A 19,101-nucleotide genomic window follows, 5' to 3' on the forward strand; every position below is an offset into this window, starting at 1 on the left:
TCCTTTGTTCCTCTTGCTTCTTGGCCTGCCCATTTGTTACCTTTCCTCAGCCTTCAGTTTTCTTTATTGTCCATCCTGCTAAAAGCACCTGGTCCAGCAATGCTTCTTTTACCCCTGTAAGACCCCTGACATCTAATTTTACTTTAACCTTTGTGCAAAATTAGGGACAGCTAGAAACACTCTGCATGTTTTCTGAAGTTAAGTGCTGAAGGAGAGGGTGCACTGGGAGCCTGAAAGCAGAAAGAATGGGGAAGGGAATATTTTGTGGGGTGGGTAGAGCTTACAAGAGTGGCTGATTATACAGGGGAAAGAACCACTTGGGTAGTGACCTGGGTAGAAATAAGTTTAAGGCACATCAGTTAAATAAAAACCGAACCTTCTATCAGCCACACCCTGTGTTGGCTAAGGGTGTTGAACACAAGGTAGTGAAACAGAAACACAAAATGGTACTGAGGGATCTAAAAGGTTACATATACAGTGGTGCCCCGCAAGACGAATGCCTCGCAAGACGAAAAACCCGCTAGACGAAAGGGTTTTCCATTTTTTGATGCGCTTCGCAAGACGAATTTCCCTATGGGCTTGCTTCGCAAGACGAAAACGTCTTGTGAGTCTTGCGTTTTTTTCCGCTCCCCCCCTTTTTCTAAGCCACTAATCCGCTACTATCCTTTTAGCCGCTAAGCCGCTAAGCCTTTAATAGCCGCTAAACCGCTAATAGGGTTGCTTCGCAAGACGAAAAAACCGCTAGACGAAGAGACTCGCGGAACGGATTATTTTCGTCTTGCGAGGCACCACTGTAGTTAATCAAGAATATGTTGGCTGTACAGAAGAATGTATTCTCCCCCATGTGCTCCAGTGTAGAAGGGTTGGATGACTTCTGCATTTAATCTTCCAGGAGCAAGGTAAACATATTTTTCACAAGTCTAGTTAAATGAGTTTAGAATTGGGCTATAAGTAGTTCAGGTATAGGATTAAAGAACAATTGGAGCTAGGTCTGTGCACCTCAAGGATTTTTGGACATCCTACAGCCTTTGTGCTGTGTGATAAACCACTTTTGCAACTGAAAGGATCTTCAAGGAATTTTGCATATGGTATATGGGGGTGATTCTGGTATTTCAGAGGAAAAAGAGGGGGAAATGTCTCTAGCGCGTAGGTCAGGGGTTGTCAACCTGGTCCCTACTGACCACTAGTGGGCGTTTCAGGAGTCTAGGTGGGCGGTAGGGGGTTCTATGGCACAAGCTGAATTCTCCTTCCATCAAGCACTGGTGGGCAGTAAGGAAATTTTACCATCAAGAAAGATGCATTAGTGGGCGGTAGGTATAAAAAGGTTGACTACCCCTGGCATAGGTCTTCAGCTGTTGGGTCGGGGCCTAGTATTGGCGGGTTCAAGAAACTGCTGCAGCTGCAATGGACAGCATTGGAAGCATGGTCTGTTCTTCCTGAAATTTAAAAGCTGAGTAAGAGGAGCAAAAAGCATTTCGCATTTTATAACTGAGAATTTTGTGTTGCAGAAAGAGGTTTCTAAATTCATTGAGGATTTTTTGCCAGATATTAGTTGCTAACTAGGTTTTTACTACAGCTGGAGGAATATTCATTATAAAAGCTACAGATTCCCAAACAACTCTTTTGATGCAAAATTGCAGCCATCAACTTGAATACTTTGCAAGAGGGTATTTGTTTTTGCTTTTTAGTTGGTGATAGATTTAGGAACTTAAAAACACACATAAAAAACAAAATAACTGCCACTGACAAGCTACAGCTTAGTCAGGTCACAATGAAAGGCTTTTTGTTTTCATATTTGTTACCTGTCTGGTTGCATAAACAAGTAATTGTGTCTGCAAAACCCAAATCCCGCCTCTTCCATTAGGAGTATTCCTTTTAGGCTATTGGAATCTAAGGGTTCTTCAAATGATACCTTAACAGCATAGTGGATTGTTATAAAAACAAACATGCATCAAAAGCAGTTAGAAAATGAAGTTACCGTACTTTGTTTAGCAACATTTTTTTGCACTTATCCTCCACTAATTTTACTCAAGAGTTGAAGAAATGAAATAGCTCTAAGGCAGAAACAGCCCCCCCCCCCTGGCCTTTATTCAAGATAGCAGCTGCCGTCTTGTTTTGTGAGAAGCTGAGGGATATCCATAAAGAAGTCACAGTCCAGAATATGTGATTAAGACATCCATCTACCCTTATGATTAAGAAATGAACAGAAGGTAGCCCAAGGATGAAGGAAATAAAGCATGTTATAGTTATTGCCAATCTTACATATATTCATTCCTTTTTAGAGTATTTCCATTACTGCAGTGGGAGTACATGTAAATGTAAATATCATGATTGGTACGAAACTAATATAATTGGTAATTGGCTGCCATACAAAACATACCATCAGCATATCTGGGCTTAAATTGATGTTTAGCCTATTACACAATCCTGTGAATCATTGCTATATAGTTGAAAAAGCCTATTTTCATGTAAAATGCTGTTTCCAAAGGTAAATGTTTTCTGACAGTTTGAAAATGTTTTCTGACAGTATAAATGGAAAAGGTAATTTTCCTTGTCTCTTACTGATATTTAAATATATATTAAAAAATAATACTTGCTAGCTTTATTCGTGGATGCAGATGTAATGCTGGCTTCTACAAACCACAGTTTGCACATGGACATCCAGTTTCAGTAATGAGCTCTCACTTCTCTGTTCTCTGGAACAATTTCCCCTCACCCTTCATTTCCTTGTGTCAACCATGTTTAGCATGATATGGACGAACACTACCCCTAGTGCTTTACTAGCCCAAAATATAACCATGGTTTGAGGTGGCTTATGAGGGAACCTGGTTTATGTTGATGATAGTTTGTGTTGGTGTAATTGTTATGTAGCATCATGGTTAACTGGAAAGAAGGAGGGAATAAAATTTCTTCATAGAGAGGTGGGTGTGGCATGTGTTCATAAGATAGGTTCCATATTTGCACCTAATGATTTGCAAGCATCTAGTGTTGTACCTGTACTGGGTTTATCTTTTCATCCTGAAAGTTTATGTGAGTTGTTAGATGTGTTCCAACCCCTCTCTTTTTCAACATTAAATGAAGTATATATCCAGCAGTGCCAGGGGCAGTACAGGCAACTCCCCATTCACATGCATTCAAGGCATGTGTGATGGCGCACATGTGCATCACCATGAACCAGGAAGTGGCACAAAAGGGGGCAAAAATGGCCCTAAAAGAGCTTATTTTTCTTGTTTGTTTATTATAGTGAAACTGCTGAATATCTATACCTTATATATCCTGTGATATATATCTCTATATAGTGCATAATTGGTATCTGTCAGCTAAATGTTGTCTGTGCCATGGTTTAGGGCTACCATAACTGAAATGATCTCATCAACTGATGCAAAAGAAAATGTGATGATTCTGCAATAACATTTACTAAGGAGAACTTCGTTATCCATACGTGAACTTAGCTGAATCCTTGGGATTCACTGAGGATGCAAGAATTTATCTTCTCTGAGAAATGGATAATATTGCAACACAGAGGGGTTTGGGAAATACCCTCTATAATTTCAAACTGCTTTATGCATTATATTTTTCAAAGTAAACAGTATAAACACGACAAAGGTTTGGGATGCATAATCACATCAATCATTTTGCTGTGCTTTTCTCCCCTTATTTCATAGTGTTTGAAGAAAATAACAAAAGATGGACGACCACAAATAGTAAGTAGATTTCTCTGTGTTTGTATCTGTATCTGTAGCAGTAACGAAGTTAAGGCACAGCCTTTCTTAAAACTGACCAAAAAAAATTCAAGCTATTATGTATTAGCTGCAGAATAGTTTATCCATACCCCTAAGTATGAAGAAGCCAGGGAAACTGGGGTGGTTGTAGTAGGAGCTAAGGTTGGGAAAATGCAAGTCAGGGTAGAACTGTACAAGGAATGTAAATACAGACAGAGATATTGCATCAAATGCTGCTTATATGATATCTTACATGATTTCAAATTGTCTCTTAAATCTCTTGTAAATAAACTAGCATCTTGCTTCCTAGCAGTTATTCAAGGGAATTTTATGATCGGTATGCCCAAGGCCAAGAGAAGTCTGTGGTCAATAAAATGCAGCAGAAATACTGGAAGACCAAACAAACTCTTATCAAAGTCACAGGAAAGAAGGAGGATGAACATGTGGTGGCCTCAGATGCAGATCTGGATGCAAAACTGGAGGTAGGCATGGCAGCCCAGATATTTCCTCACAAAGGGGGAAAATCCTATGTTAGGAGGTCACAAAAATTGGGCCAGGTTCCAAAAAGCCATTCATGCCCTGCGGCTTTTCAACCCTACCTTCCCTGTTGCAGCTCCCTTTGCCACTCTAGCCCTCAAATGCACCCTAAAGTTAGAGGGACCCTTGGATATGGCATTTCATGAGGCACGAAAACAGTGGTGCAGCTGTTAACATTTATTTCCTCCCAGCACCATTCTGTACTTTCCAACTGCTTTTTCTTTCCTGATAAGTTAGAGCAGACCTCCCCGCACCAAAAAAGAAAGAAAGAAAAGAAACCCAACACATTTACCAACCTCGATAAATGAAAAAAATATACAGAGCACTTGCAATTTCTCATTTTAAGACTCACTTAAAGCATAGCACCATCATGAATACAGGAATAAAATGGAGTATGCTTCTGCTTCCCAGATGATAAACAGATTTTGTTGTAGAAAAGGACAATATTCTTTGAATAGTAAAATGAGCATCTGTAATCCCTTATGTGTCTGGCTGGCCTCCCACTGGCATTTTTTTTAAAAAAACAAAACAAGTAGAAAGAAAGGATACTGTGGCAACTAGTGTGAACTTCAGATTGCCCATGCCAGCCTAGATGCTGGTGCTGGGCCTGATGTTTGCCTCTGCCTCCACCATTTCCTTTTCTTTGGGTGGTAATTTGAGAGCCCCCTGAGCTGCAAGTCCCTGGACTTAGGCCTGGATAGCTTAGCTGCACCACTGCAGGAGAAACTACGTTGGGAGAAATCAAGAAACAGCTACATGCACCTAATTGAAATCACTGTCCTCTGGCTCATGTACCTGATTTAGTTGTAAAGATAAAAAAGTGTCCCCAACCTCTTGGAAGAATAGGATACAAATGTAGCAAATAAATCAGTGTTATGCCATAGAAGTCTGTTTTCAGCCATTTCCTTTCCTTCTTTTGGTGTGCAATTGCTGATGTTTTTTCCATTTTATTAGCAAGGTTGAGGGAACTGGATATGTTTAGCCTGGTAAAGAAGAGACTGAGAAGAGATAGATAGCCATATTCCAATATCTAAAACAGGCTTCCTCAACCTTGGTCCTCCAGATGTTTTGAGACTACAATTCCCATCATCCCTGACCACTGGTCCTGCTAGTTAGGGATCATGAGACTTGTAGGCCAAAAACATATTTGGGGCTGAGGTTGAGTGAGCCTGATCTAAAGGGCTGTAAGATGGAGCAAGCTGTTTTCTGCTGCTCCAGAGGCTAGGGCCCAAACCAATGTGTTCAAGTTACAAGAAACAACTAAACATCAGAAAGAACTTTCTGACAGTAAGAGCTGTTTGAAAGTGGAACAGACTCCCACGAGAGGTGGTGGACTCTCCTTCCATGCAGGTTTTTAAGCAGAGGTTGGATAGCCATATGTCATGTATGATTGAGTCAATATTCATGTATTACAGGGGCTTGGACTAGATGACCCTTGGAGTCCCTTTCAACTCCACAGTTCTATTAGACTGATTTTAAAGGATATTCGTTACCTAATGGTAGAATTAAAACAAGCATAGCAGTGTTATAGAATTAGCATAGATAACAGAGAACCTGTTCATCCCTCTCTGGTCTCTCTTTAAATAGGCAAATGTTGATGTCTGATTTGGACTCCCTTTCCCCCCCCTTTTTTTGGTAACTATTTATTTCCTGAGAAATTCTAAAACTAAAATAATATAAACCTCATCTCTGGAAATATTGGATAGTTTGAGTGTTTACTTCTTGGAGTGGTTCCAGCTTGCAAATTACATTTTACATATTTACTTTCTGCCTGTGACCTTAATTATACCTCTTAAAATCTGTGCCGTCACATTCCTTGCACAGAATGGCCTTCCTGCTATACTGTAAACATGGTTGCATTTCATTGGCAGAGAACATATCACAGAGCATAAATGCCCGTGAGACAAACTGATTTGCTCAGACCATCTACATGCTTTGTATTTATATAGGAATTGTATTAGAAAATTGCTGCACATGTGATGTTGTACATTGGAGGAAAACACTATGAATTCATAGGCAAGGAAAGCTGATAAGGTTTCAGAAGCAACATACTGTTTTGAAGGGAAATATAGTTTTAAGGAAAGTGTTTTTTCTGTGTCTCCTGTCTCAACAATAGTTTGTATTTTATGTTTCATTTCAGCTCTTCCATTCAATTCAGAGGACGTGTATGGATTTACTTAAAGCAATTGAACTATATCAAAAAAGGATTTGTTGTAAGTATTTTAGCTGTAGTTAGCCTTGCCTTTTCAGCCTAACTTAATCAGTGGTAAAATGAAGATAATTGTGAGGTATTCTGCAGCATTAATCAGAGTTCAAGTTGATACTAAAATTATTTATCAGTCTAGGCTTTAAAGATAGCTTTGTACATTTGGCGGAAACAAATACTATGACAAAGAAAAATATGATATTACATCGAACTTGATCAGATCCAGTCCAAGCGATTTTGCTGTCTGAGGCCAAAGATAAGATTCCTCTCCCCATTCTATATGCAAATCATGCTTGCAATTAAATCTTACTTCAACGTTGATGACAAGACAGCATCCTCCACCACACCTAAGGGGTGTGGGCTAGTTTATTAGGTGCAGAGCAGACCACATCACACACAGAGCTCTGTCTGCTGACAAAGGGAAATGACCAGCAATGGTGTGTGCCTTAGGACAGATGACAAGGGTCCAGCACTGCTGCTCCTCACCCCAACTGCTGCCTAAGGCAGCTACCCCACTCTTTCTGATAGTAGGGACAGCCCCAAGATTGATAAACTGGTCCAATCTTTGTGTTACACAGAAAACATGAGAAATGTCTCCCTAGCATGTTCTTATATATATAAAAAAGGAAATGCAATATCAGAGGCTGTGGTAGAGAGTGTGAGAGAGCTGCTTAACTTTTTCTCCTCCTGTTGTTTGTCCTGTCAAAGCGTGCACCCCCCTCCAAGCTGCTTTTTATGGCAGAAAGGGGGGGCTGTATATTTTGTCCTGCAGAGAACAAAAGCAACTTGAATGTAGCAATTTGGGGTATCCTCTGTTCCTCTGCTTGAAGCAGCACCCTCCTGTACCTGTTTTTCAATGTTAGCTGTTCAAGCAAAACAATGGTTCCAGAGTATGGTCTGAAGGCTTAGGAGGCCACTCACCTGCTGAAAATAAGCCAGCCTGGTGGTGGTGGTGTTATCATCATCATCATCATCAGTGAGTGGATAAGTGACTACCTGGGAACCACTTAAACTTCTTGAGTAACTTATTGAGTTACATGATGGAAGAAAGGTAGGATATAAATGTAAGGAAATAGAAAAAAGTAAAAATCATCCATTGAGAGATTGCATAACTTGATACCTTTTAATTTGGTCCTCACATTTGCTATTGTGTACGGACCTGTAGGACATGCTTTGCCCTGCCTTAGTTTGCTTTTTTTAAAAAAAAGATCAATATTTTAGAACATTTTCTTAATTTAAATGCAAACTCTGTGAAATCAAATCTTCTAAATGAAAAAATGCAAATATACAGAGGGAATAGAACTGAAGGGTGTATGATGCCCAAGTTGTTTCAATCAGCATCCATTTGACGAGCCCCTGTGAACTTCTGTCACTTGAGCATCAGGCTCAAGGAGTTGAAAGAGAGTGTAAAACAATCAAGGGAAATTCTAGGTATTGTAGTCAGGTCACAGCAGTCTACTTCATCTGATCCCACCAAGCTTATAGCTCTATTCAAGCAAAAAATAGCACGTTCTCCTGTTGCCTTTTCAGCGTAGAGGTCATTTTGCAGTTCTTGTTACATTACACTGAGCCCATGAAGGGATGTGCTGAAGTGAACCCGGTCGTCTGTTTCGTAAGTGCGTGGGATTCATGAAGGTTAATTAGAAATTGCAGGGTTATGTTGGAGGGTTATTCTGTGACCTGAATAATGGGGGCAATGCAACATTTCCCTTCTTTAAACTTAGTGGTGCATCACCACTTTCTCTCTTTTTTTTAATCTCAGTTCTGTCTCAAGAAGAAAATGAATTGGGGAAATTTCTCCGATCCCAAGGCTCTCAGGATAAAACCAGAGCGGGCAAGATGATGCAAGCTACAGGAAAGGCCCTCTGCTTTTCCTCTCAACAAAGGTATGTTTGACTGGAGAGACTTCATGTATGAAATAGCTTACCATCGTTGCCCTGCCTTCTGAAGCAGGCCTGCACAAGAAGCCCACGTGAGGTTTCAAGCTTTTTCTATCTCCAGCCTCCCAGGAACCCCAATAAAAAGCAGGAAAGGACTGCTGGTAGCTTGAAGTCAAGAAAGCTCTCTGGCTATATTTTTTGTCTGTGTTTTTTTTGGGGGGGGAGGGAGGGGTGTCTTTCTTCCTCAATATCATTTATATATTACATTTCTATCCTGTCCTTGTTCCAGTGAGTTCAAGGCAGCATCTACAATAGGCAGGAAATTAAAAGATTAATTCCTTCTCTGATTTGAAGAGCTAATGAAACATGCACCCACTTCTGCAGAGAGGATCCCTCTCAGTTTCCAGCTCAGCCTTCTGACACATCTTTACCTCTGGCTTGTTAAAGCCAGGAGTCTTTGCCAAATGTGTTGTCTCTAAGAGGGCTCCCTTTCTCAGAAAAAAGACTCCAGGCACTTCAGATAAACTCAGACACCAACAGCTATATTTAAGTACAGCAGGCAGGGACCCATACTCACTTCTTTCCCCCACTCGCCTCTACAGGACAGTCCCTCTTCAAGTATTTCCTCTTGACCCAGGAGCTAACCACATACACACTTTCCGCTTTTCATTTTAGCTCCAGTATGATCATATACCTACACTCCTTGGCATCAATTTCAAATGTGTATGTCCATCCTCTGGTTTAGTATGATGCAACACTAACTAGAAAATGGTGTTTTCTTTTCATCAAAGAGTTCATCTGTATCCTTGTGATCAGGTTGGTATCTAGAGACAGGGTACACCAGGGTATCACAGCTTCATTGTCAGGAGGATAGAACAGCTTTCGTTCCTTGGTTTGTGGTATTCAGCCTTGCTGGACACAAGCCAGGGGGAAGCCATCCTTGTCCAAAAAACCTATCAGCTGGAAACACCTTAAGAGTTTGCCATATCTTCCTGATAGCATGCTTTGACAAGGCTTTGTTCTATACAATCTCACTAGCTACTGTTGTCCCCCCAGCTCTAGATTGCACACAAGATCATTGGCCAGGTAAGGATACCTTCAGAGGCAAGGAAATCCTGGACTGGTGTGGACCCACCAGAGCAATCTTGTGAGGCATGTGTTTCACAAGAGATGCAAGCCTGTTTGGATGGTGGATGGTGTCGCATTGCCAGAAGTTGATAGCCTAGGACAGAGTACAAAAAGTTCGCTCCAATACCAGTGCTATCTTGTATAATTTAGTATAAATGATATGTGAACCAGGAACATCAGAATGGAACGCCCAATCAAGGAAGAATCCTTTGTGTCTCCTAATGCTTAGAGATACTGTATACCATTATGAGTAGTTTGAGATATTCAGGAGTTTGATGGCCAGGTCACCCATGCATGCACCAAACCGGAATTCTTTGTTGATTAAACTAGCTTTGCTCCAGTTTAAATGGAGAGTGAACCTATGTGTAAGTAGGCTGTTGTATCTCCAGATAAGTGATAGCAGAAAAAGGTAGTGTGTGCTGTATTCTGAGAATTGTCAAGGTGTGTAATTTGGAGGGAAGGCTTCTCTTGATCTCAGGATGGAATAGGAACCATATTCTAGAAACTGCAAGAGGGAACTTTCATCTTTCACCCAGACTGGCTCCATACTTTGAATGCTTAGCCTGTTATCCACATGGCCAATAACTTTTACCTTGCGTCTGCATATTAAATATTAGCTGTTTCACCACAGCACCAGCATACTGTTCAAATTAACTAGGGCTGCTAACTGATATAATAAATATTCTGTTTAGGCTGCAATACGACAATCACTTTCCTGGAAGTAAGGCCCATTGTACCCAGTGGGACTTACTTCTGAGTAGATGGGCATAGGATTGTCTTGTTAATTAATTGGTTACATTTCAACAGGTTATAAAGCTTCTCTGCCATTTTAAGGATTCTGAAGGAAAGCTTCAGTCTTTGAGAGTGTGGAAATTAATGAACTGTTAGTGAGAACATGCTTTCTTAAATATTTTTTTAATACACCAGAAGCAATCAGGAAAAAATGGATTTGCTAAATCAGTTCTTGCATCGAGAAATTGTGTGCTGCGTACTTGTGAAAAAATTGTCCTAAATGTTACCATCCGAACTGAACCTTGCGGGGGAGGGGGTCCATTCTAATTTGCCTGTTGGCATTCCTTCCGTTGGCATTTCCTTTCTAGCAACACTTTGTCTCTCTGGTTTGCTAATCAAAACAAAGCCTAAAAAGTCTCTTTTGGTTTGGTTTCAGGAGTCCCTACACTTGCCATTTTTGTTTTTGCTTTTTTGGTCACAGGTTGGCATTGCGCACTCCTTTGTGCAGGCTATACCAAGAAGTGGAGACATTTAGGTACAGAGCTATTTCCGATACGTGGTTGACGGTCAATCGAATGGAGCAGTGCCGAACTGAATACCGAGGAGCTTTATTGTGGATGAAAGATGTGTCTCAAGAGCTGGATCCTGATCTTTACAAACAGATGGAGAAGTTTAGGAAGGTATGAAAATTCCCACCATTTGCTAGAGAGCAATGCTTGAGAAATGGTAATGGAGCATGGGTTTTATCCCAGTAAGAGAAATATAATTCAACATCTAGCACTGAGGGTGAAATTAATCATAAATTGATCTTTCCCATGTGGCAGGATACAGTTCATCTGATAGTGAATATATTTTCCATCTTTGAAAGATGCAACTATCAGAAATGTTTTCCTAAGAGTGTAACCCTATACATATTTACATGTGTGTGAGTCCCATTGAATTTAATGGGACTTACTTAAGAGTAGATAAAGAATGCTCTATAAGTAACTGTATTACAGTTGATTATATGTAAACATACATAATATATTACACAAAATGGATCAGATATTACCATAGTAGGCATCTCTTTAGGGTTTTGAGGAAAGACAGATATAAATGTTTTAGGTAAACCTCTGGGCAATACTATACCTGAGAGGAATTCAATTGCACTTACTATCAGGTAAACATAATAGATTGCAATCTATAGAAGATGCATGCAGCCTGTGCTTTTCCATGAAGACTATTGATTGCTAGCTTTCTTTGTTGATTCTGCCTCTATACCCAGGTGGAATCTACACACATGTTAAAAACGTTTTAAAAATGCTTTTGTTAAAAATCATTTTGAAAAATGCATTGAATTTGCCATAGCTCACAGTCACCATCTAGTGTCACAATTGCATATTGCACTTTACAACACATTCAAAGTGTTTTATTTGCAGCTGTGTAGCTGAGTCCAATCAGAAGGTTGGCGGTTTAAATCCCCGCGACAGGGTGAGCTCCCGTTGCTCAGTCCCTGCTCCTGCCAACCTAGCAGTTCGAAAGCACGAAGTGCAAGTAGATAAATAGGTACCGCTTTGGCGGGAAGGTAAACGGCATTTCCATGCACTGCTCTGGTTCGCCATGCTGGCCACATGACCCGGAAGCTGTACGCTGACTCCCTCAGCCAGTAAAGCGAGATGAGTGCCGCAACCCCAGAGTCGTCCATGACTGGACCTAATGGTCAGGGCTCCCTTTACCTTAGCTGAGTCCCCAGTGGGTCCAGTCCTCCTGAGCTACAAGTTGCTTCTCAGCTCACAATGCAGTGAAGGCATCTGTAGCGCGCGCTCTCTCTCTATATATATATATATACACACACACACATATAGCTGGCTAAGTGGTCTCTGGAGATGGGCAGAGGACATTTTGTGTAGCCAGATTCTGCTGAAAATGTCTGGTTGAAAGATGTTTGGTTGATTGGGGCAAATCTGAGCCGCAGATCTACGGTATGTGCTACATGCCCTGCCATCATTTCGGAGACTCTTGGTTTGTCAAGAATTCAGGCCTGAATTTGAAGGCCTGCAACCTTGTTGATATGGAGTTGTTCTAAGAGAGGGAGAAAAACGTTTGTCAATCAACTCTCTCCATGCCATGCATAATTTTATAAACTTGTATCATATTGCCTCTTACTTTCCTTTTCTTTAAACTCAAAAGTCTCAAGTGCCGTGACCTTTCTTCATAGTGCTCTATCCCCTTGGTCATTTGGGTTGCCCTTTTCTGAACCTTTTCCCACTCTTACTGAACTTGCCTTTTAGAATTGTTTATAATACAAAACATCAAGCTAAACACCCTGTAACTTTGAAGAAGCTAACTTCCTCTTCTGGACACCAGGTTTTACATAGCACATCCTGTAACAGCAGTGGACATCTGCATTGCTTCACAGTTGAAAATTTGATAAGCAAATGTCTTATGTTTCCTTGATGAGAATTAACAGAGAACTACTTCCATGTTTTTCTGAAGGGGCAGTGGAGCTGCTTTTGTCTTTTAGTGTGCAACTCTGATTTGTGCCATTGGGTGGCAGTATTTTACTAGATCTTTCAAGTTATTTGAGGATTTGTATCATAACAAGGGGGACTGCACTCCTGTCTTTGTTCAGGAGGTTGTAGATGTGCTAGGAAAAGAAAAAGCTGTAAATTCTTTTCCTAATCATGATGAATGCAGTTGACAATGCAGGCGATGTGGCAATTTTTTATTATGATTGGGTGAATGGAAGTTGTGTGTTACTACATTATTAGAACATTTTTAATTCTGGCATATTTGGGACAATTTGTTTTCAAGTGAAGTCATTTGTTGCAGTAGAGAACATGGTCAGAATAAAGTTACTTGGCATTTATTGTCTTTTCCCATGTGCAATACATACATAATTGCAAATATGAAAGTTTATACCCAGTAATGTCATTGAGCATACCTGACTTGGGGCTCGTCCACACTTTGCTTGTCCCACAGGTCCAAGAGGGTTTCTTTGCTTTCTAGACATGGGTCTGAGTAGTTTTCCATTTGCCCCACTGCTTTCCCCAGGAAAAAAACTACTATTTAACACTGAATTGGAGCAAACATCAATCCACAGAAAAAACAATTAACATTTATTCCAAATCAGAGGTAAAGAGCGGGGTTTTCCAGGAGAAACCAGCAGGACAAGTGGAAGCGTGGACGAGACCTCATTGCTGAATAATGTTTATTTTTAGAAGAGTGAAGGTAGAGTAGAACTGAGTGCCCCGGAGTAGATGGGATTTTTGTTCATTTTTGGTGTGTTGGTGGAAAGGCAGTGCTTTTTTCAGGGGGGGGGACGCAGGAGTACACATACCCCAAAACATTTTGTGAATCTAAGTTTGGCCTCATTGTGGGGCAGTATGAGTAGGAAAATGAGAATACCCCTAAACATTTTTTAAGAAAAAAAGCACTAGGGAAAGGTGAGTAAATTTCCTAAGTATGTTACAAATCTGTTAGTTAAGGTACCTACTGCAAAACACCTGAGTACGTTCCATAAGAAGTTGGCAAGGGAGCAGTAGTCTTTTTCATAGTTCCTCGGGAGTGACTTATGTGATGGTTTTATCCTTGCTGTGCACACATTGGCATTCCAACTACTGAATGTTGGGCAAGCAATATCCCTGTGTTTAAGGGGTCCAGCTGCTTTGTTGGGTTCTCCACTACTCCAGTTAGATAGCCCCAAATATCTTTTGGCATTGTTACTGAGATCAAGAATGCTCAGTTCTGTACTGTGCTACAGGGAAGTTGCCCACTGCATGCTTAGGCCCACTTTAGATGTTTATATATGCGTATAAACATATTGTGATTATATATCCTTGTGATTAAGGTGTTTTATCTGAAACAGGATATGGGACCTGGTATCCCATTAAGGACTTATCAGAAATGTGCACTTAATGTTTGGGCTTTATTAAAGCTTTTACAGAATTGCATTCAAGACTTGCTTTGAATGATAGCAGTTTCAAAATACAGGGTATTTTGCTTCACGTGGCCTTTTTTGTTTTGTTCCTCAATTATGCCAAGCCAAGAGAAATGCCAGCCATTCATTTCTCCTCTTTCTCTTCCTGCCCTCAATTGCAACATATAATTTCATACATTTTAGGCACCTCTTTGCCTTCTTTTGTGTGGGGGTTTTTGTTGTTCTTTCCATAAATTACACGGAACAATGGGAAAGATCTGCCTATCTGAACTTTACAGCTAACCTGTGTATGTTAGGAAGTACAAGGAGAATCTATGTAGGTACTCAGTAGCATTCCACCAACTTAAATCTAAGCATTACTGGATGGCAACTTTCAGTATGACAGTTTTCATGCTCTTTGCACTACAATGAAAACTTACTGGGAAAGGAGCTGCATTTCTTGAAGCATATTGTCTTCTCTCTCTTTCTGCATTCAAGCTGGGTGGGGGTAAATGCTTTACTCTATTGGCCTATTTGTTTTTGCTATTTCTATTCTTTGGACCTTCATCAGTACAGACTGGTGAGTTACCTGTCGGTTGAAAAAAGCTGGCAGATGAAAAATTGTCAGTCCAACAGAGCTGCCATCAGTCATGTTTACAGAGCAAAAGCAGGGCTTTAGCTGATTTTTCCTACCTGCAAATGTTCTCCTTTTTTGCTTATTTATGTCAGGCAGCCATTTTGCTAGTAGGTTTATAAAGTGTTCTGGCTCTGTGTAGCAGTGGATGCCATTTTATGGATTTCAGGTGATAGTAAAAACCCAGAGCTGTGTGTCTTCCACCATTCTGCATTTGTACACATAAGTCAGTATCCTGAGAAACTCACACATGCAACCATGCAAATTCAATTTGCAAAATGTACATTTTGCTCTGTGCAGAATTTGGAGGAGGTGTCTCGCACAGTGTGCATGGCAATAAGTTACAAAGAGCTGCTACGTGGTTGGGGCCCTGAACTCAACCTAGCACTATCAGGGTCCTCTGTTGAAAACATAGGAAATATAGGAAATATCAAGTTAGACCATTGGTCCATCTAGCTGAGTACAGTGGTACCTTGGTTCTCAAACTTCATCTGTTCCAGAAGTCCGTTCCAAGACCAAAGCATTCCAAAACCAAGGCGCGCTTTCCCATGGAAAGTAATGCAAAACAGATTAATCTGTTCCAGACTTTTAGAAGCAACCCCTAAAACAGCAATTTAACATGAATTTTACTATCTAACGAGACTAATTTTACTATCTAATAAAATGAAAGCAATAATCAATGCACTGTACTATAAAATAAATAAGACAGTATTGTAGATGATAAAAATTAAAACTACTTTTTTTTCTTACCTGCACTGCTGATAGTCATTGTTTGGAGGGGGGGGGGCTTTTATCCATTTCTGCAGTCACACAATCCATTCAGTAGCTGAAGTGGCTTCCACACAGTCACAAAAACAAATTAACCGAAAAAGCCTCAAAAACAAAAATGCAAAATAAATAGCAAAAACAAAAGCACCAAACTTAATCCATTCTGGAAGTCTGTTTGACTTCTGAAATGTTCGAAAACCAAGGTGCAGCTTCTGATTGGTGCAGGCGCCACGGAAACAATAGCCGACAACCGCATCGGATGTTCAGCTTCTGAAAAATGTTTGATAACCGGGACACTTACTTCCAGGTTTTTGGCATTTGGGAACCAAGACGTTTACGTACGAAGGCGTTTGAGAACCAAGGTACCACTGTACTGGGTACACTGACTGGCAGAGCCCCACCAGGGTTTCAGTTTCAGGCAGGGTTTCCCCCTAGCCTAACCTAGAGATGCCAAGGATTGAACCTGGGATCCTTTGCATGCAGAGCATGCATGTTATACTCAGCCCACAGCCTTTTGAGGGAGTCTGCATTGGGGGGGAAATTACACAATGCCCCAATTCACTATTGGGAGAGAAAATACAACTGTAACGTTTTCCCCCTTTTGATAGAAGTGAGTGCAATTTGTAGCCTTTTCAGAGTGGATTAAGCACGACAAATTACAAGCAAACAGTTCCAGAGTTATTTGTGTTGGTCTCCTCTTAAGATTTGAGGAGGTTTTTTTAAGGAGCCATCTATAACTTTTCTTTATTTCTTTGTAGAATTGGACCAAAGTTGAACCAATTGCTACCCCTTCAGAGGAGGTAAATCCTGCCAATTTGATAGCTGCAGTTGTTTTCCAGCAAGGGCAACCTTTTCAATTTTAGGGGTGGTCAAAATGATACCACTTAATGTTCCTTAGGGTTTCTTGGAGAAATAGTCTGAAAATGTCAAACTTGAGAAAGGTGCTCCTAGATAAGAAACTGTCAAATTTCAGGCAAATTGACCCAGAGGTTTTTGTGCTAGGCACCTTTTAAAGTTGATTTTGAGTGTGTGTATGTGCGGAACTAAAAGGGATGTGAGTCAGGGTAAAATAATTTCCTCCACTTACAAACTTGACGCGTCAGTCACAACAGAGCTTTCCCTCTCTCCACCCTGGCATCTGCTCTTCCTATCACTCCTTTCTCACTCTCACTCACACACACACCCGTATTTTCCTTATATGAAAGACGATAAAGGTGTAGGTTTTTTTAAGCAGTCATTTGTAGTTTCATTTTTGGCCACCACAAGGGCCTTGGGGAGGGGTACTTTGTAGGGTGCCTTGTACAGAACCTGCTTCACTTTGACAAGCCCAGAAGCACCCCACTGCAGCTAAGGGCTTGTCTGACGCCACGGAACACCCCTACTGCAAACTCATCCTTGGTCAGTGTCATTTGTCAAACTCCTTTTCATTCCAAAGAGTTGCTTTGGAACAGGAGACAATGAATTTCTTCTTGTGTCTGGCCAGCTTGTGATCTTTTCACTCACTGATTACCCAGAGGGAGAGAAGGAGGAATGGAAAGGAAAATTCACTTTAGAGGAATGCTCTAAGAATCTTTTTAACGCAAACATATATACTTCATGAGTTTTAATTGCCATAGCAGGGCTACTGGTTAAAGCATTGTAGTTACTCTATGATCAATAACTGTCTACCTGCAGTCACTTAGTATGTATTAAATGGCTGGGAGGACTACATCATTGCTGTTCATAGGTTAAAAGCAGTGTAATAATGTGTGATAGAGATGCCCTTCAAATCCATAATGAAAACTGCTCTTTAAAAATAGAAGCAAGCTTCTGGGAACATATTACATCATCTTAAGATGTATTGCTTTTAGAATGTTGTAGTAACTGTAGACCGAATGCCCTTGAGTGATTTCCTTCCCCATCTGCTCCATTTTAGTCTTAAGAAATAGAAAACTGAAATGATGTTCTAGGAGAAGTGCTTTTAAATTAATGAATGGAATTAAAATAAAAGTGGTATTGTAGATACACAGCTCTTCCAGTTATTCCCACTTGCTCTGTGATGCAAGTGAAACTAGGGTAACAGGCTCTTTTTAAAACCCTTGGGCACATGCAGAATCCAGCAGAATTCAATGTATGTATTACAGTGAATAATACAATTTCTGTATCAATGTTCCCCCCCAACAGAGACCTGAATGAGTCACTGGGAATGCTTGGATAATCATATTTTGGCTTAATAAATGGGGATATAAAGGAGCCCTTTGGTAGTGTGCACAAGCCCTTCACTCATCTGAGGTGCAATCAATAAAATTGGGCAGCTCATTATTAAACATAGTTTCCGATTTTGTCCAAACCAGGAACCTGCAATAAGCCAGGTTATTAAACTAACTTCAAACAGTGGCTTAATATCCCGAATTGTTCCAAAGCTTGCATTTTCCTGGATTATTTTTTTAATGACTGGTTATTGTGTACTGGTTGTTGTTGTTGTAGTGTTTTTTGAAGAAATATGAAACCATTGTTAGTTGAAGACTTCCTGGCACATGCTTGTGTATGGGCTGCATACATTGGCAAAATTCTTGGCCATATCTCAGCTTCTTAAGATGAATTCAAACCAGCTCACTGTTACATCTCAAAGGGAAAATATCTGCCTTGGGGTTGTTCACAACCTCTAAAGATTTTCTGTTGATATTAAACAGTCACTGTATTTCAGATCTTCACTATAACAATAAAGAAAACAATGTGTTAATGCACTATGTTAGAGGTTTATCATCATCAATACTATTACGGCTATACTTGCTGTTGTACTATAGCCAGTGTGGACAAGATAAATATTGGAGCTGGATCCAAGAGAGGTATGCTGTAGATTTACAGAATGCCCTTAGGTTGCTTTCTCAACCTTAATCATGAAATTATATTTTAGAAGTTTCTTTTTTCTTTTCTTTTTGCTATCTGACTGTTGACTTCATATTAAACTATTGATGTAATATCTGATTACATTATAGTGTGAATATTTATAAATGTGAGCTGCTTGCTAAATCTGAGAAGCAATAATTGCTCACTCTTCTTGACTTTGCTTCAGTGTCAGAGGCATAGCATGAGGGGGGCTGGGGGTGCACCCCCGGTAAGGTTTCAGGGTGGGCGCCTTTCTACCCGTCATGAGCCATTGCATCCTTCTCAGACACCCTCCAGCAGGAGGGAGCCTGAGGAGGCATCAACAGCTCAGGTGTCCTGAAAGCCCTGTGCTGCTCGCAAAAGGAGCGCGGGGCTGGCACTTGCCTGTTACCTCCTTCTCAGCTGCCCTCCAGCTGGAGCTTGGCGGGCACATGAGAAGGGCACAACAGCTCAGACGTCCTGCAAGCTCAATGCCATTTTTGCGAGTCTCACAAAGTGATGCTGGGCTTGCAGGGTGGCGTGAGGGGCAGCCAGGCAGACAGTGAAGCATGGCCCCCAAGCATCGGAGAGATGGTGCTGCCCCTCTGTCTGATGCTGGGATGATCCAGGGCTGCGAGGGTGCCCAGAAGGGTTGTGGCAACTCAGGTGCCCTGCAGGTCCCATGCTGCCTGCAAAAGCAGCGAGGGGCTGGTGCATGAAGCTGCTGCATCCCTCCAGCTGAGAAGGAT

At 40.9% G+C, this 19,101-nt stretch overlaps 1 protein-coding gene across 7 annotated transcripts in view; it reads left to right on the forward strand.

The window, feature by feature from the left end:
- The window catches only part of ICA1 (islet cell autoantigen 1), a 64,118-nt gene that overhangs the window by 10,117 nt on the left and 34,900 nt on the right, over positions 1 to 19,101 (forward strand). For 4 of the 7 annotated variants that reach the window (XM_082193943.1, XM_082193948.1, XM_082193942.1 and 1 more), the window contains exons 2-6: positions 3,666 to 3,704; positions 4,033 to 4,204; positions 6,400 to 6,472; positions 8,228 to 8,351; positions 10,687 to 10,885. In XM_082193943.1, the coding sequence (XP_082050069.1) occupies positions 3,688 to 3,704; positions 4,033 to 4,204; positions 6,400 to 6,472; positions 8,228 to 8,351; positions 10,687 to 10,885 (585 nt within the window). In that variant the 5' untranslated portion in view covers positions 3,666 to 3,687. The remainder of the gene's footprint in view (positions 1 to 3,665; positions 3,705 to 4,032; positions 4,205 to 6,399; positions 6,473 to 8,227; positions 8,352 to 10,686; positions 10,886 to 19,101) is intronic. The other 3 variants (XM_082193946.1, XM_082193945.1, XM_082193947.1) reach the window with 1 other exon arrangement.

Source organism: Podarcis vaucheri (genome assembly GCF_965113315.1).
Source record: "Podarcis vaucheri genome assembly, chromosome: 12".
Classification (NCBI taxonomy): domain Eukaryota; kingdom Metazoa; phylum Chordata; class Lepidosauria; order Squamata; family Lacertidae; genus Podarcis; species Podarcis vaucheri.